The following is a 22,748-nucleotide window of genomic DNA, read 5'->3' on the forward strand; positions in this document are numbered from 1 at the left end:
AAATCGTCTGTGTTCAGGAGTGGCTTACAAGAGGAGTCTGCGCAGCTGTTGGAGGAGTTTCAGGCAGTTGTATGGAACTGTCGGCAGCAGAGGATGGCCTGAGCTGACAGTCTTTAACACAAGGTAAGTCTTGTGCCGTGGTAGCCGGGAATGTAGACAGCTTGTTGTGCAATGGCAGATGGTCGGATGGTAGCTGAAGTTTCATGAGGCCTAATAGTCGGTCAGTGGTCAGTGCAGTGCCTGAGGTGAACTGGCGCCTCCATAGCTGATTGATGTGTCGGCGCCAGACTCGCTCGTCCTCTAGGCTGACCTGTTATTTCAATGATGTGACCAGGTAGCCATTTAGGGTCGCCCCCATAGTTCCGAGCATAAACCAACCCCCCCGACCTGAATTCCCTGACTGTTGTCAAACTCCACCAGCTTAGACATGTCATAACTTGGGTGCAGTCTATCCAGGTCAATTCAAAGGGGGCGACCCATCAACCGTTCTGCTGGACTTCGGCTGGTCACTGGACAGGGACTTGAATGTTGGGCTAGGAGATTCTACTTCCCCACTTCCCTGGGCCTGACTTCTCTAGAGCCTCCAGACCGTTTCCTGCAGGGTGGAATGGAGCTACCTGCGCATGGCGAATGCCATGTTCGGCCAAAAACATCTGGAACCGTGCAGATGTTAATTGCAGCCCATTATCTGAGATTAACACGTCGGGGTACCCATGCATCATGAAAAGTCTTCGCAAAGCTCTAATAACGGCTTTTGAAGTGGTTGATGCCATAAGATTGACCTCCACTCACTTGGAATAGGCCAAAACCATGAAGTTTTGTCCATGGTATGGGCCAGCGAAATCCAGATGGATTCACAACCACGGAACCTTTGGAATTTCCCATTCTCTAACAGGGGCAGCTGGAGGAGCTGGTCGTGAGGTTTGTCATTGGTGGCAGGCAGCAACCCAGTTTGTGACATCTTTGTCTAACCTTGGCACCACACATATAGCTTCTGCTGAGTGCCTTCATTTGGACCACCCCGGGGTGACCATCATACAGGCTGGCTAGAATGGGCTCTCACAACTCCTGTGGAATCACCACCCGGTTTCCCCATAGAAGACATTCCCCCTGCACAGAGAGCTCATGTTTTCTTATTGCGGTACGTCCTCAGTAAGTCATCTGTGTACCAAGTTTGGTTGAAATTGCTTGAGGCGTTCCAGAGTTATGACATATCATACATGGACTAGCAACAAAAATTAATTTTTCATCTAGATTAGTAAAATGCAATAAAATATAAATGTTTAAAAGAACTATGTTTGAATACCAATGTCCAGGCTGTTTAACCATTGATGTGTAGCATTATTGATATTTTTTTAAAATCAGAAACTGGACTGCCTTTGGTTTATAGCCAGTCACGATGTGGGACTCCCGCAGTCACATTGAGAGGAGGATACTATGTCCCATTTATACAGAAAGCCTGGAAGACACCATATAACAAATTCATAAGTTTGCTTATTCAAGCAATCAAAGTTAAACAAGGCATGGCTTAACATGATATACAACATGATGATGGTGTGATCCTTTCCCAGTGAAGCTTCTGAATTAACTATATGTTTTATCCACAGGTTTCAGCCTTTGCCATATCATGTTGTTGGCCAATTGCATCTCCTTTGAATTAAAAGCTCACTTTTTGAATTGCTGCCCAAACATGTGAACTGTGTTTGCTTAGCAATGGGCTTTTCTGAGCCAAAAACAGCAGATTTGAAGTTTGTCTAGTTTGGCTTTTATCATCCTATCCTGTTTACTTGTGCAGCAGCCAATTGCCTGAAATCTTCCTGTTTGCTTGTTTGTTTGTTCATAAGATCATGAGATATACAATTGCATTTCTCCCCCACCCCTCAAATATACCCTGAAAAATGTGAGCTATATTCTTTCTGCTAACTCAGGGAAAGGCAACTTGTGCCCCCCAAAGCACCAGAGAAGGGAAGCTGAAATATGAGGACTGATTTTCCCCCCTTTTCTTTTATTACTGGAGGCTTGAGAGAAGATTAAGGGAATCTTAAATCTTGCAGAGATATCAATTTTGCCTCATAAATATTCCCCCAAAGCCTCAAAAGGTGATAAAATGTCCAAGCATTGAAACACTTTATACCACCCATTCTTAAGAGGGGTACTTGTCTTTAAATCACCATTTGCCACCTGCATTATAAGATATTGTATAGTTTGTTTCTTTTTAATTGAACACGTCAAGTGAATTCTGTTCCTTGTTTGGGTGCATGTTGTGGGTACTTTTACATAATGGCTGCCATTGGCCCTGCCCATTCAAAAAATGGCATTCAAATGGGTGATTTGTCAGTTCCCAAATACCATTTTAACAGAAACTAAACTGGTAAGATTGCTTCCAACCAATCCCTCTAAGCATTAAAATTTAATCTTTGCAAGGAGCAAAGAAACAAGTGGATATCAAATCTCTCTATTATGATTACTTTTAAAGGCTGCCCTCAAGGCTTTCTTATAAACAAAGGCTGTGCTAAAGGCCGGTACTTTCCTTTGTAACATGCCACAATTTCATTTCATTAATTAAAAGAAAAAAGAAAGTTAGGGCAGTTCTATTGTTGATGGAGATTTGCAGGTTCTGCTCTCACTCTTTGTCTTTACAGGTTGTTCAGTGGCTTCTTTGGATTTTTTTTTATATAGTTCATCATTGTCCAAGAATAACATGAAGGTTGTTTTCATAGAGACAATTTACTGGTGCTAAAATTCAGAGAGTTGCTAGATGTCACTCATTAAATACTGCACTTATGACAGATTAATAGGGTTTAAGATTTGAGAGCAAAAAGGTAAAGTGTGGGGAGGCCACATCGGATCTGACTGCACTAATAAAAACCGTTGTGTCTCTTCTTAATGTCATTCAGCCACTTCCTAGGAACATTGTTTAGTTTAAAAGGGGGATGGGTAAGACTTGAAAAGATGAGCTGGAAATGTTTCAATAAGAATACAGAGAGACCAACTATTTCTCACTGAGAAATGAACAGCTATGAGTAATAAAGGCAGGGGGGGAAAGTGTCATTTGGGGAACTGTAACATAAAGACTCGAACCCTAGAATTTGCAGAGTCTGCCTTTCTTGCTTAGCAAATACCTGCAATCAAAATATTTTATCAGAGCAATAACATATTGTCCTTGAATCACTGGCTGGGAGCTTTTTGGTTCAAGTATTGGTTGGGGTAAAACCAGGGGTGAGCTTCAGCTGGTGTTACTGCTGGTTCCCTTGTGCGAGCACTTTGCATGCGCTGGATGCGAGCTGTGTGTGGATGCACAGTACAATTGAAATGGTTCTGTGCATGCACAGAACTAAAAAAAAGATGCCAATGGTGGCAATCAGGAAACTGGTTCGGGGGCGTGGCCAGCCTGGGTCACTGCCGGTTCTGTGACCCAGGCCGGCATGCCACTACCGATTCAGCTGAACCGGGCTGAACCGGTAGGAACCCACCTCTGGGTAAAACATGACCTAAGGAGCTGCACAGAGGAGCTATGACTGCCCCATGCCCTTCAAAGCAATTTCAAATATCAAGGGCGACCCATGCCTAAAAAGTCAATAACGCTATCTACTCAGAGCAGAATTAAAAGGGCTTGTGTGCTGTTTTCGTCAATCTTTAGCAATAGCAATAGCAATAGCAATAGCAGTTAGACTTATATACCGCTTCATAGGGCTTTCAGACCTCTCTAAGCAGTTTACAGAGTCAGCATATTGCCCCCAACAACAATCCGGGTCCTCATTTTACCCACCTCGGAAGGATGGAAGGCTGAGTCAACCCTGAGCCGGTGAGATTTGAACAGCCGAACTGCAGAACTGCAGTCAGCTAAAGTAGCCTGCAGTGCTGCATTTAACCACTGCGCCACCATCTTAGCAATTAGTCCCTGAAGCTTCAATGGTTGGTTCCTTGTCCAGTATGTCAAGTTCAGAACCTTAAGTAGAACTCACAATTTTAGCTGTCCTATTAGTTTGGTGAACACTGTCACAGAATGACAAGCTACCTTTGCTCCTTAGTCTACAATTAATATTTAAAATTCTTTTGGTTAGCACTGTTTCCAGGTTTCGGGGACAACCTGAGCAAGATCTTCTCAAAATCCTCATCCTTACTTGAGTGGACCTACCTCTTTGCCACAACTTCTGCCTCTGTTTCATTGTGGCCCAGTCTTCAGGAACTTCATGGAGGAAAGGAAAGGCACCGAGGCTCTGCTTCCCTTTCACCATTACTGGTTTGAAAGAAGGCAGGAAAACAAGCTTCAACTGCAACAGCAAACAGCAGCAGGATATGGGCCTTGGCAGTGACTGAAGGATGATAACCCCTGGCCCCGCTTAAAGAAACTGTGGAGATCAAAAGCCCTATCAGACAGCTTGAGCCTCCTGAAAAAAAACAAAGAGCACCAAACGGGAGGATTAGTCAATTTTTACAATGTACGTATCAATATTAGAAATGAGTAACAGCTTTTGTTATTTACATTTTTGTAAGAACCTCGTTTGTTTTACTGACAAGGACTTTTCCCCCTTAATACAAATTTGAGTGCAATAAAATTGCAAATCAGGTTGCAGGATTCAATTTCTTGTTGCTCGTTCATCAAGGAGAGAATTTAATTTGGATTTGTAGCATACCGTTTTTCAAACAGCTTTGAATTAAGTTTAAGACAATGGTCTAAGCACCTGGGGCTAAGGGGAACTGTGTGGAAAAGAGAGAACATGTTTTCAATAGTAAATGGCTGAAGCCTGGGGAATCATCTGCCATCTGTTCTTCTCCATTCCATGGTTAAGGGAGAAAATGGCAAGTTTTCAAAAGATGAATGTTGCAGCTGCTTAAAAAAGACATTGCCTTATACCCAAAACGTTTGCATTTGCTTTTAAAGTTCCTGTTCCCTTTCTTCTTCTTCAAATTAATCCATCAAGAAGAAACAGCCTGCTGTGAAACAGCCACTGTCTATATAAGATCTCTGTGTAGATTAGCAGCATGTATTTTCTCCAGTAGTATTGACACTTCAATTTTCTCTTTAATTCTCATCCTGGAGTACCAGGGATGCAGCAGATCTGAATGGTTGTTGGTTGAGGCAAGAGGCAAAGCTAGTTTAGGTCAGAGCTAACAACCAGATCACCCGAGTCAGAGGCAAGAAGGATGTAAGTGCAGCAAACATCCAATTATCAAACAGTGCTGTTAACCTTTGGGACCAATTGGCTACCCAGACCTGGATCTTTTGTTTTCTCTTTAATTATCAGCAAACAGTTAATCAATAGTGTCTGTTTTTACTAAGTGACAATCCATTAATGTTCCCTGAAGTAGAACAGACACACATACACAAACATACACACCCAGGCTGATTACAGGTGGGAAAAGACTACAAGGACTCCTAATTAACATGGTGACTGGGAAGTCCCAGAGCTGAACGCTCAGTTCTGAGGGCTATCAGGTTAGGAATGGTTGATCTCAGCCTTGATTGCTTTGTCCTGTGTCTGTGAAATAAATGCACCCATTTTGCAAAACTGGCCAGACCCATAGGAAAATCCCCCAGGACTCCCACAATGTTAGCTTTGATCTAGTGGCTGCAATGTTGCAAAACACATTTTGAATAATCCATAGAGCAAGTTTCATACAGTGGTAAAGCATCAGGCTAGACATCCTGGAGATTGTGAGTTCTAGTGTCTCCTCAGAGCACAAGCTAACTTTTGTGACCTTGAACAGACAAGAGCAAACCGCTTTTGAAAAGGCTTGACAAGGAAACTGCAGAAATTTGTCCAGGCCATCACCAAAAGTCAACATTTATTTGATGGTGCACAGAGACAGACACAAACAAATAAATAACTCATCCAGCAGATGAGACCACTAAAAAGGAACGTCTCTGCTTATGTCTCAGCTGTATGAATAGTCTACACTTGTGTGCACTAACCCCACATTTTGTTTTGTTTTGTTGGAGAAACTAACTCTTTAAATAGTTATAAGTAAAAATCCCACAGAATTTAGTTGGACTTATTTCCAGATAAGCATTCACAGAACTTAGCTTCAAAAGCTCACTGCTTATTGGAGGTGGACGGACTGCCTCTATTTTAAACAAATGATTTAAGTTTCCACTGTAGTCTCTGAATGTGACAAAATTTATGAAAGGTTTCCTAGATATCAAAAACTTGGTGTATGGAGGGTTGTGGAAGGAGAGGAATCAACAGAGATTTAGGAAAAGCTGCCTTCTCAAATTATTTCAGCTTTCAAAAACAGTTTAGCACAGAGATACTCAACAATGCAAACAAATAGTTTAAATAGTTTATTTATTTGAATCAGCTTTGTGGCTTAGAATACATTCTCACATTCTTCTAACTAGTGGCCTGCTGTAGGAGCACCTCTTCACCTCTCGTAACTTATGGTTATTTTGGCCTAAGTTGCAGGATAGGGGAGACACTAAGGAGAAATTTTCTGAGAGTGAGAACAATTCACAAGTGGAAGGGCTTGCCTTCAGAAGTTGTGGGTGCTCAATCACTGGAGGCTTTTAAGAAGAAGCTGGATAGCCACTTGTCTGGAATAATATAGAATCTGGGGAGGGGGCTGTAGGTGTTGGATTAGAAGACGTCTAAGGTCCCTGCCAACTCTGTTATTCTGTTCTGTTCTTATACACCTGACTTCTACTGGGAGCCCAGCCATATAATGCCTGATTGGTAAAAGCATTCCTCAAGCATTATGTGGGTTTACAGCTTTTTTGAACAAGTGTTACTCTCTCCTACACCATTTTCATTGTTTTATGTGGTATTTCTCGGTGCTGGACACAAGACAATCCTTGCCAAAAGCACTGTTATTCCTTTGCAAAGCTTGTCAATTCTGCTCTTCTGAACCTGTCCTCTGTACCTGTAACCTGTCAGTGGTCGGAGCTGTCGTCTTTCTATAAACCTTGGTGGGTGGGTGTGGAGTGCTGGCTTTGTTGCTGTAAGTGGGTTGATTGGCTGTGTAGTTGCATCTTGATTGGTAGATGGAGTTCATGTTTGTAGATTGGTTGGCTGTTTTGTATCATCCTGTGTGGCTGAGGTGCTGGCTGTGTCCGTTGTTCCCCACCCCACCCATCACCCAGATCGTTATAATACAAAAGAATAATGGACACACACACACACACACATATATATATATGTGTTTTTTTATTTGTGCTGCTAAATAAATAAAGGGAGACTAGTATAGATCTATTTCAAGCTATTTAGCTCTCATCAGCTAGCCACACCCTTACTGGGATTTGAACCTGGGCTATATGGCATACTAGGCACACTAGGCAGAGATCTTAGCCATTAGGCCACAGGCTCTTATCCGCTTATCAGCGAAGCCAGGGTGAAAGGTATCTATTAGATTTTTACAACCCCTGGTAAGCCCCAATTATGGGAGGAAGCTAACTGCTTCCATCATCTGTCCTTCGGCTCGTCGCAAGAGTCCATCATGACAGAAACCCAATATTTTTACTGTTGCCTTTGTTATATTTGTGTTTTTTTATTTGTGCTGATAAATAAATAAAGGGGTTGTAAAAATCTAATAGAGAAGGGAACTTGGTTGTTTGCTTTTATTTCCATAATGAATTGTATTTTGGGGTGTAGGCTGTTGAGATGTGTGAGGAAGTTGTCCAGTTTTTCTTTCCCATGTGGCCAAATCACGAAAGTGTCATCAACATATCTAAGCCAGAGTTTGGGTTTGGGTTCAGATTCATCTAAGGCATTAGTTTCAAAATGTTCCATGTATAAGTTTGCGATGACGGGTGAGAGGGGTGATCCCATGGGTGCTCCTTCTATCTGTTTGTATCTTTGTCCATTATGGATGAAGTATGTGTTGGTTAGGCAGTGGTTGGTCAGGTCCAGGATGTGTTTAGTGGGGTTGTGTTTGTTCTGGATAACTGTCAAGGCTTCTTTTACAGGCACTTGGGTGAAAAGGGATATGATATCGAAGCTCAAGAGTAGATCACTGGGTTGTAGGTTTTGTTTCTTTATTGTTTCTATGAAGTGGAGTGAGTTTTGTATGTGTGAAGTGATGAATTCTGCGTAGGGTTGGAGTTGTTTGGCGAGGAATTTGGCAAGATTCTGTAGAGGTGAGCCTAGACAATCTCAATCTTACACGGGAAACGACCCGAAAACAACAAGACCAGCATACCTACACCCGTGAAAATCTACGAAAACACACACACACACACACACACACACACACACACACACACCTGACTTTATAGTCACCAGCTATTTTTGAGCTAGCAATTTAAAAGGTGGATAAACCCACTTGTCTGTACTTGACCTATCCCACCACACAAAGTAGCAGAATTCATCAATGATCTTCTTTAACTTGTTTGACAGCAAAACTATGAAATAGCACCTCTTACTAGCTTAGTCACTGAAGCAGAATAAGGCTTGGTATTAGGGGCGATTACAGTATATACCTTTCTGCTGAGTCAGAGATTAGAGGAATGCACATTAATATGACTGTGAAGAACTCTTAGTCATATGTGTGAATCTGCAAGCCATTATTTTTGCAGTCAACTATTATTAAGTAGCCTATTGTCTAATACAGTTGGGAATCTATCCATAGTCTCTTGTGCGATAAAAAAAATGGTGACAGACATCTAGGTAAACTCATTGGCATGATGTATGATCACAAAATAGTTGTCCACAGCAATGTTCTGATCATATGCCAGCTGTGCTTTATTTAATCATGGCTTCCTGAAAAAAATTACAATTTGCTGATTTTACATTACATGTGAATTGTATAAAAAGCTAACCTGCACATAAGAAACTATATTATAGCATGGCATCTTATTTAAATCTAGCTTCTGCATATGTCTTTGTTTTCATTTTTTTATTTTTTCAATTGAATCATTATGCATCAAACCCTCTGCTTCCAAAAATTAAATACTTTCATATTCAGCAAGATTTTACATATAGCAATAGCAGTAGACTTATATACCGCTTCATAGGGCTTTCAGCCCTCTCTAAGCGGTTTACAGAGAGTCAGCATATTGCCCCCAACAATCTGGGTCCTCATTTTACCCACCTCGGAAGGATGGAAGGCTGAGTCAACCCTGAGCTGGTGGGATTTGAACCGGTGAACTGCTGATCTAGCAGTAGCCTGCAGTGCTGCATTTAACCACTGCGCCACCTTGGCTCCTATAATGAGGGTAATCTTTTATTAAGTCTTTTATTTAAAAAATAGCAATATCATATTTAATGAATTGCTTTATACTAAGTACAATCCTGAAGATAAAAATTGTTGGGATTCTAAAATGTACTTTTTAATGTAATTATTAAAGAACCTGTCCTTCCTTCAATCAATGGCAATCTAATTCACTCTCCAATTTTTGTATTGTAAAGCCTTTGCAATGCAAACAGAAAACAGTAAGTACTGCAGATGGAAGCAACACACCAAACAAGAAGCAACAATCTACCCTAAACTAAAATTCTCACTTATTTTATATTCTGGATGAGTTTACACAACAACGGTCTTAACCTACGGCACTTTCAAGCCATTAAGTTTATTATGAAACAAGCTTATATGGCCTCAGCGTTTATAATTTATAACGATTTTTTAAAACCCATATGCACTCACAAGTCAATAATAAAAAAACAAATATAATTGGGTAAAATATAATCAAAATCATTATTCCTAATAAAAAGGGCTAATTGAATAAGAGGGTCTTGATTCCCTTCCCAAAGATAGCAAAAGAATCCTATGTAGATATTGGGGAAAATATTTCAAGGATAAGCAATGGGAAAACGTCCGAAGACTGAGAAAAGCAGCGGGGCAGCAATAACTGAACGATAGAGTGCCAAAGAAACTCTAGCCTAAATGAGAATAATTAAAATATTTGAATCATTCTTGGTCGTTCGTGCTCATGGGATGTACAAAACAAGTATAGTTTTTTTTAAAGGTCTGCCAGTTGTGATTTTTGTTGTTTGTTTGTATTGGTAAACTCGGATAGTCGACGAGAGTCGGAAACCATATTAATCCCATTACATAGTAGTGCATGCATCCAAACAAAGTCTTTTTTTGAGCCACACGTTTCACTTTTTACAGAAATCTATAGGCGTGTACCGCAAAATCTAGCCTGCTATTCCAGGCTGCTTTGCCAATGGCTGAAGCAGAATAGTAGGTGGAGCCACGTCGGTTTGAGAGACACGTGTACAGAGGAACCAGGAAGTGACTGCCGGAATTGGAGTAACCGCTGTATTTTGCAACGTCTGGGTGATCTTATTGAGTGTATGTAGTGAATTATTATTTTTAAATAGAATAGGTTATTAATTTTAAAAAAATCCAGGAGGATACATTGAAAACAAACACCCAGGAAGGCAAAATTCTTGCGGTATGTTTTAGGAGGTTTTATCTTAAAGAACCAAACAAACCCGGGTTAGTACGGGGGGGGGGGAATGATCTAACTATTTTTACTTGTCAAGTTTGTATCTTCGATTTTTTTACAGATTGATTATTTTAAAAATGGACCGCAAATAGTTTAAAAAAATATATATTTTACATTGTGGCAAACCGACCGACCTACTCATTCATTTTGGTGCCTTTCACGTTTTAGGTGGGCTATTCAAAGCTTTGCTTTGAATGAAAATGGCCATACAGACGGATTAGATCAAGTGTGATTAAAATAGAAGAAATTGTAATAGTTTGCAAAGGTTAAATTGGCGACGATAATATTATTATGGAACTTCATATAGACTGATTAAGTTACAGTAACCTGGAGTTGTGCCTCCCCTTCCCCAGGGTTGCAAGTTCTCAGATAAAAATCTAAGCAGACATCGACGGTAGGAGAAAGTTCTATGACTATTTATTTTTCCTCTCCATTGTAGCGATTCCCTTGTGTAATAACTTCCTTGATGAGAACAATGCTTCACTTGAAAGGCAAAATTAGCGCAAGTCAAAAACACAACCCAAAGATTAGGAATTCACCTGATGTGCCTTTCAAACAGTGATTTGTGGTTTAATATGAACCAGGCATCTATGCTTGTTCATTTAATATTATTAAAACAGCTCATAGTTTATAGTGTAATGTGTAAATTCAGCTGGAAGTAAATCTCTCGGTTCATGAAGGACTCACATGCTTAGAAAGGATCACAACACCATTCCAATTTTATGAGGGATTGAAGGATGGTAGAAATTCTTCAAGGACCCTCCTCAAATGGATTAATAGCTAAACTGTCTTACTCCTTATGATATCTCCTATATTGCCCGTAATCCTCCCTTACAAGAATGGGTAATCTTTTGGGATGGAAATATTTGAAACTTTGAAGGCATGTGGTTATTGTTTTCTTCAAATGGCTGCCATGAGAGGTCTCTTAAAGAGCCATGGTGGTGCAATGGTTAGGAGAATGCAGAATTGCAAGCAAATTCTGCTGACTGCCAACTGCCGGCAGTTCGATTCTGACCAGCTCAAGATTAACTCAGCCTTCTCTCCTTCTGAGGTGGGACCCAAATTGTTTGGGCCAATATGCTGACTCTGTAAACTGCTTAGGGAGGGCTGTAAAGGCAGCATGAAATGGTATATAAGTCTAAGTGCTATTAATCTTTTCACTAAATGGCTCCTAATGGTAGGTGTGGCCAATCATAAAATAGTAATTTACCAGAAGGCAAACAGATAATGTTGGTTCCCCCCCCCTTTAGTTTACCTGGGAGTCCCCCCCCCCCCACCTTCCTGGACAAGCAGACACGCTTCTATTGGAAACATCATTCTTCCTATTTTTATTTTCTAAAAGTATCTACAAAGCCAAAGTGGGTCCAGAACCATCTTTTAAATAAGGATGATTCTGAGGGATAATGGTTTGCTCTATATTTAATTACAAGTATCTAATAATATATGAATAAGCAGGCACTTTATGCAGATATGGTGATGATAGGTAGCATTTTGCCAGTTTCAGGCACACTTGAGGAGACACAAATCAAATAACTTTCTAACTATTGACTAATAGACAAATAAAATGTATTTCCGAAACAGAATAATTGATTTTGATTGGCTCAGATTTTAAGTTTTCTACCTAATTTTCCTTTCATGTTTACCAGATCTTCAAATCCAGAATTCCTCATTATGATACTTGGTTACAATCCAGTGTTGCAAGCACTACTAGGAACTTTACTGACTTGGGGATTGACAGCTGCTGGCTCCGCACTTGTATTTATATTTTCCAGTAGGCAGGTGAGGCCTGAACATTTTTGGTACAAATTTCAAAATTAGAGGATGAAAAATGCATTTTCAGCATTAGATATGATAAAATTGTGAATGTGGAGTATAAGTATGGATCAGATAATCACCATAAATACTAATTATGGCATGTGGGAGTTATGTGATAGAGCTGGAAAAAGTAATGAGCTTAGTATTAAATTTTTATATCTTTAATTAATACTCTGCAAACATTTAGCTGAGATTGGCTAGAAATGCTTGTCTCTAGCTTTTGCATTTTTAGAAGAATAAACCAAATTGCTACAGCAGATAAATAGGTCTTTTGATATCATAAATTTGAAAGATTTATTATTACCTGGGTTATATTAGAAGAGATCCTTCTAAAACTCTTTGAAAGTCATATTTATGATATCCAAAACTATATTTATCAACTGTAGCAATTAGATTTTATTTTAAAATTGTAAATAACATAGCTATTGTGATTACCTTTAACCCATGTCCTGACATCTGGAACTAACTTGGGAAGGTTTCAGGAATATGCAGTTGTTGCAAAAGGCAGTTGGCTACGTTCCTACCAATGAAAGTGGTATGCTAAAATTGAAGGAGAAATTCCCTTTTTTTGTGCTTCTTCTGTAAGCCTGAATTTTGGTGGACAGAAGAATTAACCAGTATATGTTTACAGCAGCTTTCCCAGTTTCATGCCTTTCAGATATGCTGCTATTACAGCTCTCAGCATTCTTAACCTGCATGGTGGTACTAGATGAATATTTTATGAATTGCAGAGGATATCAAAATGGGGAAAAATGACACATTTTGAAGTGTGATGTCTTTATTAAATATGGACTAGATTTTTAACTCTGTATTGAGTATCATCTTAGTTTTACAAGAGACTAACATACACTTACCCGTATTTTTCGGAGTATAAGACGCACCAAGATTTTGAAGAGGCAAATTAAAAAAAAGTTTTTTCAAAAACGGACTGTTTTTCGAAAAAACCACCCCCTTTTTTTCTCAAAAAAAAAAGGGGGGGGGCATGAATAGCCTTTAGGAGGCTTGTAGAGTGCTCCTGGAGGTTGGGGGTAGGGGCAAAAATAAGCAAAGAACGGCCTGTTTTTCACTCATTTCTGCCCTCCCCAGCCCCCAGAAGCATTCTGCAAGGCACCTAAGGGCTATGCACGGCCATTTTGGTGAAGGGGCAGGGTTTCGGGAGGCAAAAATGCTGTATTCAGTGTATAAGACACATCCAGATTTTCAGCCTCTTTTTTGAGGGAAAAAGGTACATCTTATACTCAGAAAAATATGATAGTGTGTTTTGTGTGTTAGGGTAAGCTATAGTGGATTTTTTTTTGCTTTTCAATGCAGCTGTTGTCTGCAAGCTATGTCTTACGGCTTTGCATGTTGCACGAAGCCAGCAAATTAACATTTACATAAACTATGATTCAACGTCAAATGTGAAATTATATGTTGCTGCTGCTGCATACAGTATCATTCTGACGACTTGTAATCTTACATTTGCAGAGACGAATCCTGGATGGGAGTCTAGGCTTTGCTGCTGGGGTATGTAATAACTTGATTTAATTTATAAATTTCTTAAGTTTACTTTGACTTATCTGACCTCCTCATTGTCGATGGTATTTGATCTGTTGGCATTAGGACTTCTAGCTGAAGTTCCATGAATAATCACCTGTTCTGTTTAGAATTGGTGGTACCATGTTGCTTATCAACACTCTTTTTCCCCTGCCCCCATAATTGAATAGAGCCAAAGGTTAGGCCCTGCTTGCATTTGTTGGTTGTCAGAAGGCTAAAGGGCAAATGGGTGTTTATAGCTTACAAATAACACACATTTAATTCCTTCAAACTCTTGAAATTGCCTCTTCCCAAAAGGCTCGGGTCCTCCTCCTTCTTGTTATGGGTTCTTTTATATGCTGTCAGACTTGTGAGGTAGTCCAGAAATGAAGCCCACCCATATGAACTAATTCTACTTTGTTGTATTGTTAATAGAATTTTGTAAGTCTGAAAGTACATTTCTCCCCTCTCCCCTCTAAAGCCCAAGAAATTAAAGAGGTTCTCTTCTGAGAAAAGGAACGCGGTGGCTCAGTGGCTAAGACGCTGAGCTTGTCGATCAGAAAGGTCACCAATTTGGCGGTTCGAATCCCTAGTGCCACGTAATGGAGTGAGCTCCCGTTACTTGTCCCAGCTTCTGTCAACCTAGCAGTTTGAAAGCATGTAAAAATGCAAGTAGGAAAATAGGAACCACATTTGGTGGGAAGGTAACAGTGTTCCGTGCGTCTTTGGCATTTAGTAATGCCGGCCACATGACCATGGAGATGTCTTTGGACAGCACAGGCTCTTTGGCTTTGAAAAGGAGATGAGCACTGCCCCCTAGAGTCGGAACTAGCACATATGTGTGAGGGGAACCTTTACTTTTACTTTCTGAGATGTTTGCCATGCCCACATACCTGCTGTGAGTTGTGATCTTTTATCCAACTGTTCCCCTGTTGTGGCTCTCTCCCTTATCTCCTAAGGTGATTCCCACATACCATTATACCTGCCACCCAAAACCCAGCATTGCCTATTAGCCAACTTTAATCCTTGCCCTGGAAACAGATGGGATATGTCAGCATCCAGATGCTGTGGATACCAGGAAAATGCTACTTGTAATATGGAAATGATTTCTGAGATAAAAGGAATAATTTCCATATTATTTGCGTTTTTATTATATCTCTGTGGCATTTTCAAGAATCGGGTTTAATTTTTAATCTCCATATACATTATCAAAGTCACCAGTTAATATTCCATATGATGTAGCATTTTGGGCCATTTTGGAGATGGAATGGGGGTGGGGTGAAGTTTTTCAATTTTTTTAAAAAAAGAGAAAAAATTTACAGGGAAAAATGGAAAAACGTGACAGTTCTCTTATTAAATGTAAATTTTATGTTCTGGTTTATAACAAGAATATATAATTGAAGCAGAACATAACAAGATCAGGGAATCTGCAATTCAAAACGGAATGTTGCATCTCTTTTTTTCTAGATTTATGAAATGTAGGACTAAATGTTCTATATTTTATTAAGTGATATTTGTATATATATAGACAATTCCCAAAATGGAACTGCAGGGTGCTGCGTCTTGAGATATTTCATTTTGTAACATGGGAAAGAAAGGAATAAAATATTAGTGGGCAGAAGGGGGAATGACGCTGTTAACAACTATAATCATGTTTCTACAGTAGATTTAGATGTATGCTGTTGGGTGACAGGTACATGTCACAGTTTTTATGGACTAATGAGTTATTTTGTTTATCTAAAATTTATATCTCACACTTATACTTAATATTTATTATCCCATAGATATATCTTTAGAGCTATAAAAATACACATGGGACTTGGAAGCAAGTATTTCATGTTAATTCCTTAACTGTATAGGTGCATTTGCAAATTGGTCATTATTTACCAGCAGCATTTGTAATACACTTCAGTCCCAAAGGGCTTTGGCGAGCACAAAATATCTTAAAGTTAAAAAAAAAATCAAAAACACCCTCTCTCTAATTCAGACAAGTTGAGTAGTAAAAACTGTGTTCATTACTCTTTGGGCAATAAGAAATTGGCTGTGCTAGATGTAAGAGAATGCTTGAAATCTGTGCTAAGACAATATTAGGGCTACTCGGTGATCACAAAAAAATAATAATAGAGAATGTTTGGAATTCCAGATAAGTGTTACAAAAATGGAAGTGTGTGTTTGTGGGGGGAGACGAAGAGAGAATGGTGTGATCAGAAAATCCTGACATCTGTAGAGTTGTCTCAAAAGAAAATAATGGAGGATGATATGGATATTCACATTTGACTGCACCTCCTGTAATAATTGGACGTAGAACTGGACTCATAGCATGAAGAAAAAAAGCCCTTGCGAGATGAATGTAATTGTCATCAGTGTGTAGGAAACTGATTATCTACAGTTTTGTTCATTAAAAAAATAGAAAATGTTCTGTGAAACTCCACTTAGTGTCACAAATGACAGTTGGGCATATTTGATGCATTTAAATTGTGTTGCTTAATGTATTTGAAAATACAAGGAATGTTGCCAAGCTGCCAGTTCAGGTTATTGTTTGGGAAATATATTAATTTCTCATCCAAGATTTTTCAGCCAATAGTTTAATGCCACCCAAATGCTCTGTAAACAACTAGGTAAAGCCGGCTGTAGTGCAGAAGTTGACCATCCGGGAGTGAGTCAACAAAACGTATTTCCAGGCTGTTCTCTTTATTCGGTTTTTATTCTTTCTTCTTGAAATGTGTGTCTGTCTTCAAGCATATTCCAGCAACAAGAAAGTACAGGTGGTCCTCAGCTTACAGTCACAATTAAGCCCATTATTAAGTGACACAGTTAAGTGAATTTTGTCCCATTTTATAATCTTTCTTGGTTGTTAAATGAATCACTATAGTTGTTAAGGGAATCTGGCTTCTACATTGACTTCTCAGAAGGTTGCAAAAGGTGAGCATATGACCCAGGGATACTGCAACTGTCATAAATATGAGTCAGTTGCCAACATCTGAATAGCAATAGCAATAGCAGTTAGACTTATATACCGCTTCATAGGGCTTTCAGCCCTCTCTAAGCGGTTTACAGAGTCAGCATATTGCCCCCAACAACAATCCGGGTCCTCATTTTACCCACCTCGGAAGGATGGAAGGTTGAGTCAACCCTGAGCCGGTGAGATTTGAACAGCCGAACTGCAGTCAGCTGAAGTAGCCTGCAGTGCTGCATTTAACAAGTGCGCCACCTCGGCTCTTGAATGTTGATCACATGACCAAGGGGATACTACAATGGCTGCAAGTCACTTTTTTTCAATGCTGTTATAACTTCAGTCACTAAATAAACCATTGTAAGTCAAGGACTACCTGCATTGTGATTCTAAGTATTGCAAAAGAAAATGCTATTAAAAGCAAGAAACTAACTAACTAATATAACTAACATTAAAATGAACAACAAAATTAGAATCTGGTTGCTATTATTTAGTCTTCTTTAAAGATGAAATGCTATTCCTGAAAGATAGGAATTTATCTTCGTGGATATAGATATTGACAAAGAGAAGCAACTGTCAAAACAGTCTTTGGGCTTATTAAATCTAAGTGCAAAAACAAATCTGAATCAATTCCAGCAAAAATATGTTTGTGTTACTCTATTCTTGTGTTTATTTGCTTTTCTGAATAGATAGTAGATGTTCTTTGGTGTATCACTAGGACCTGGGTAACATAATGACATCCTTGAATGCCTTTGGAAAGGAGTAATGATTGTAGGGACGTGGTGGCTCAGTGGTTAAGATGCTGAGATTGTCTATCAGAAAGGTCGGCAGTTTGGTGGTTTGAATCCCTAGTGTTGCGTAACAGAGTGAGCTCCCATTACTTGTCCCAGCTTCTGCTAACCTAGCAGTTCGAAAGCACGTAAAAAATGCAAGTAGAAAAATAGGAACCACCTTTGGTGGGAAGGTAACAGCATTCCGTGCGCCTTTGGCATTTAATCATGCCGGCCACATGAACTCAGCGCTGACTCTTTGGCATTGAAATAGAGATGAGCACTGCCTCCTAGAGTCGGGAATGACTAGCACATATGTGCGAGGGGAACCTTTCCCTTTAATGATTAGAAAGTTGTCCCTTGGTTGTGTTTCTTGGCACCATCGCATTTGGTTAGTGGATGGCATCTTTCCTTGTTCTTCTCATGGCAGATGCTTTGGGAAAGCATCTTTTCAAGTTCTTTTCAAACCTTTGCAGGCTGCTAACTGATGAGAATCAGACAAGAATATGGATTCTAAGCCAAGGGCATCTTTGTGTATTCCTTGCTCAGATATGCCTAACTAATCTTTTTTGTCATTTTGTGTAACAGTGTGAAACTTAAATATTGCAAATGTGTAGTCTTTTTGACAGAACTCTGTGTGTTTGCTTCAAGAGAACATTCACTAAAATGCCAAGGATGTTTGCAGCTGGGAGCTTTAAAACTAGATGATTGCAACAGAAAGCAACTTATTTTAAAGTCTTAATAATGGTTGATTCAGTTAACAAATCACTTGCAAAGATAGGTGGCCATACATATTAAATGAATGAATGAGTATTCCTGATTGGAGAAATGGCGTGGAAGTGAAACACTTTACGTCAAGACACACCCTTGAGTCCTCAAATCTTTTTTTCCCAGTGCCGGTCATGGCCAAATGTAAAACATTAAGCCAAGTGGGACATTGATCCCCAAGGACATTAAGGGCAGAATATCCCATGTTGGGAACTCTATATTTCAGGTATTACAGAATGGTGAGAAAATGTTCTTCTCAATTAGGAATACTTCCATATCCACGTATCTTCCAATTATGCTGGATGCTATTATCTACCTGGAAATCTCCCTGCCCCAGAGTAGCTGGAAAGGCTACTGCAAAAGAATGAGGTGAAATAAACTTGGCATCTCTGATGCCGGTGTTAACCTTGTGGAGATGGTGTATGTGTGTGTGAAGAGCGGGGGGTGTTGTTGTTGAGAAGCTGGGGGGAAAACTATATGGGTGGTGCTTCTTATCTGTGACATACAGTACTGTGCAAAAGTTTTAGGCAGGTGTGAAAAAATGCTGTAAACAAAGAATGCTTTCAAAAATGGAAGTGTTAAAACATTTATGTTCATAAATGAACAAAATGCAATGAATGAACAAAAGAGAAATCTAAATCAAATCAATATTTGGTGTGACCACCCTTTGCTTTCAAAACAACAGCAATTCTTCTAGGTACACTGGCACACAGTTGTTGAAGGAACTTGGCTGGTAGATTGTTCCAAACATCTTGGAGAATTAACCGCAGATCTTGGATGTAGGCTTTCTCACATCCTTCTGTCTCTTCATGTAATCCCAGACACACTCGATGATGTTGAGATCAGGGCTCTGTGGGGGCCATGCCATTACTTCCAGTACTTCTTGTTCTTCTTTACGCTGAAGATAGTTTTTAATGGCTTTGGCTGTATGTTTCGTGTCATTGTCCTGCTGCAGAATAAATTTGGGGCCAATCATACGCCTCCCTGATGGTATTGCATGATGGATAAGTATCTGCCTGTATTTCTCAGCATTGAGAACACCATTAATCCTGACCAAATCTCCAACTCCATTTGCAGAAATGCAGCCCCAAACGTTCAAGGAACTTCCACCATGCTTCACTGTTGCCTGCAGACACTCATTATTGTACCGCTCTCCAGCTGTTTAATGAACACACTGCCTTCTGCTGCAACCAAATATTTCAAATTTTGACTCATCAGTCCAGAGCACCTGCTGCCATTTCTCTGCACCCCAGTTCCTATGTTTTCGTGCATACTTTAGTCGCTTGGCCTTGTTCCCACATCGGAGGTATGGCTTTTTGGCTGTAACTTCCATGAAGACCACTTCTGGCCAGACTTCTCCGGACAGTAGATGGGTGTACCTGGGTCCCACTGCTTTCTGCCAGTCCTGAGCTGATGGCACTGCTGAACATCTTCCGATTTCGAAGGGTAATAGATGTGTCTTTCATCTGGTGCACTAAGTTTCCTTGGCCTACCATTGCGTCTATGATCCTCAACGTTGCCCGTTTCTTTGTGCTTCTTCAAAAGAGCTTGAACATCACATCTTGAAACCCCAATCTGCTTTGAAATCTTTGTCTGGGAGACACCTTGTTGATGCAGTATAACTACCTTGTGCCTTGTTGCCTTGTTGCTGTGCTCAATCTTGCCATGACATGAAACTGTCATCCTCACCTTGGTAGCAGAATTTGGCTGTTCCTCACCCAGTTTTAAGCCTCCTACACAGCTGTTTCTGTTTCAGTTCATGACTGGGTTTTAACCTACATGTGACATTGATGATTATTAGCACCTTTTTGGTATAATTGGTTGATCATACACCTGACTATAATCCTACGAAATCCCTGACTTTGTGCAAGTGTACCTATGAGAATGGATGCTGGTTTGAAGGCAAAAGGTAGTAACACCAAATATTGATTTGATTTAGATTTTTCTTTTGTTTGTTCACTTTGCATTTTGACAATTGACAAAAATAAATAATCTTTATTTATATTTCTGAAAGCATTCTTTGTTTACAGCATTTTTTCACACCTGTCTAACACTTTTGCACAGTACTGTAGGTTCATGTGATTTTTATCAAAGTAGCAGGGGATGGGATTGCAGAAAACACCTCCCACTCCAAAACAGCTAATGGCTTGTATTTCTCAGTTCTCTGACATGTACACAGGCAGTATTGTTGTTTCTCTGCCTTGCCTTGCAAACCCATTGTTCAGCACTATGTACATATTTTAAAAGTTAAACTGCTTTATTGTATTCACTCATTTTTAAAACATTTGCAGGAGATAAATCTTGAATAACATCTTTTGAAAACTATAGTAAATGTACCCATATATATGGCTGCACAGCATGAACAGGCAGGACAATACCTCCTGCCTGCCAGGCATTTGGAAGCCTGCCCTTATTGATAAACGAGTCCTTAACATGATGAATGACACCAGGCCCACACTCACAAGAGCCACACAGGATATCACCACCAAACATCTACAAAGAAAGCAGACAAAAACTCACACTGATGAGGAGGCACGACCAAGGCCCAGAATCCAGACTGCAAATGCACAATTAGCCTCTTTAAACCCCTCCTATCCTTACATGAAACACAAACCCCCAACCAATCAGGACACACCTCCACCCAATCAGGACACAGCCAAGCTACCACCCAATCAGTTCAAACCTCCACCGGCAGTTAAAAGGAAGAAACAGCCGAGATCTCACATTGATCCTGGAAGCACCAAGCGTGAAGATGACGAATGAGACTTCGGCAAAACGTCACCAAGACATCTCCAATTTTACGCGGGACCTACATACTAACACCTGCGAAAACCTCAGAAAACATATATATATAAATAAAACTAAATAGATACCTTTCACCCTGGCTTGGCTGATAAGGAGTCAAACTCTGTAGCTTAGTGGTTAACACATCTGCCTAAGATGCAATACAGCACAGGTTCGATTCCCAGTAAGAGTATGGCTAGCTGATGAGAGCTAAATAGCTTGAAATAGATCTATACTAGTCTCCCTTTATTTATTTATCAGCACAAATAAAATAAAAAATAAAAAAAACACAAATATAACAAAGGCAACAGTAAAAATATTGGGTTTCTGTCATGATGGACTCTTGTGACGAGCCGAAGGACAGATGATGAAAGCAGTTAGCTTCCTCCCATAATTGGGGCTTACCAGGGGTTGTAAAAAATCATATATATATATATATATATATATATATATATATATATATATATATATATATATATATATATATATATATATATATATATATATATATATATAGTGTTATTTATCAGCACAATTGCAACATGTGTGTATGTGTACGTGTGTATGTGTTCTTAAACTTAGGGTGGGATTCACACACACATACATATGTTTTCGTAGATTTTCACAGGTGTAGGTATGCTGGTCTTGTTGTATACGGGTCTTTTCCCATGTAAGATTGGGATTGTCTTGGCAACATTTCGGTGAGGTCCCACTCGCCATCTTCAGGCTGGTGTTTTCGGCTTTGTGCTTGTGCGAGTAAAGCGTGGTTGGAACTGCCGTCTTTCTATAAATCTTGGTGTGGGGTGTGTGGAGTGCTGGCTTTGTTGCTGTAAGTTGATTGATTGGCTGTATAGTTGCATCCTGATTGGTAGATGAAGTTGGTGTTTGTAGATTGGTCGGCTGTTTCATGTCATCCTGTGTGGCTGAGGTGCTGGCTGTGCGTCCATTGTTCTTTTGTGTTGTAATGACCTGGGTGGTGGGTGGGGCTCGTTTGTTGACTAGGGCTGGTTTCCAGATGTCTAGTAGGTGGGAGGTATCGTCATGTTTATTCATGTTGAATAATTTTTCTATTTCTATTCCCTCCTTCCCTCCTATGTTTAAGAACTTTAATTTTACTGGCTTCCTTTTTACATACACCAAAGGATACTATTGAGAAGCAAAAAATTGGAAATTATATGCTGCCAGGTTTGACAAACAGACATAAGGGGAACTCTTTTTAAATGTGTTTTTGTTTTGTTTGCTTTGGCAGTTGTGATAATCATTGAAGCAATGATAATTCCATTGCTGAGAAATGCATGAAAATAATTGAATCAAAGCCTCAAAAGTGAATTCTGAGCTAGGCATTCAGAGTGTAACTTTTCATGAACCTAAACTATACAGTATATCTTATCAACCTTAAGATATAAATTAACTCTGAATTTAACAATTTAAATTTGAATGGTCATTTCTCTTATAGTATCCTGCATTTTCAATTATATCAGGCATCAGTATTGTTGATATCTTAAAGTCAAAATGATATCCAAAAGGATATCAGCAGGGAGATATCAACACATTTACAAAAGAAGTAAATACCCTTTTAGAGAAATCGGAGATCTGGAAAGACCAGGATAACTTATTTATTTATTGAATTTATATATCTGCCCATTCTAGCTTATGATTACAGGTGGCTCACAATACAAAACACTAAAAACAAGAAATAATGCAAACATCATTGCAATAAAGCTGAGGTCCTTAAAATGATAATCTAATCGAAGCA

At 39.6% G+C, this 22,748-nt stretch overlaps 2 protein-coding genes across 4 annotated transcripts in view; one reads left to right on the forward strand and one right to left on the reverse strand.

Moving 5' to 3' along the window:
- The window catches only part of SSTR2 (somatostatin receptor 2), a 52,913-nt gene extending 48,681 nt beyond the window's left edge, over positions 1-4,232 (reverse strand). Inside the window, exon 1 of the mRNA XM_087710191.1 lies at positions 4,139-4,232. The gene's annotated coding sequence lies outside the window, so the exon portion shown is untranslated. The remainder of the gene's footprint in view (positions 1-4,138) is intronic.
- Positions 4,233-10,142: 5,910 nt separating this feature from the next.
- Positions 10,143-22,748, forward strand: part of SLC39A11 (solute carrier family 39 member 11) — a 379,931-nt gene continuing 367,325 nt past the window's right edge. The window contains exons 1-3 of one of the 3 annotated variants that reach the window (XM_014068383.2): positions 10,143-10,230; positions 12,034-12,166; positions 13,670-13,708. In XM_014068383.2, the coding sequence (XP_013923858.2) occupies positions 12,059-12,166; positions 13,670-13,708 (147 nt within the window). In that variant the 5' untranslated portion in view covers positions 10,143-10,230; positions 12,034-12,058. Of the gene's footprint in view, positions 10,334-12,033; positions 12,167-13,669; positions 13,709-22,748 lie in introns of all 3 variants that reach the window. The other 2 variants (XM_014068385.2, XM_014068382.2) reach the window with 2 other exon arrangements.

Source organism: Thamnophis sirtalis, unplaced genomic scaffold (assembly GCF_051295495.1).
Source record: "Thamnophis sirtalis isolate CommonGarterSnake01/CBP01778 unplaced genomic scaffold, rThaSir2_p1.2 scaffold_3, whole genome shotgun sequence".
Lineage (NCBI taxonomy): Eukaryota > Metazoa > Chordata > Lepidosauria > Squamata > Natricidae > Thamnophis > Thamnophis sirtalis.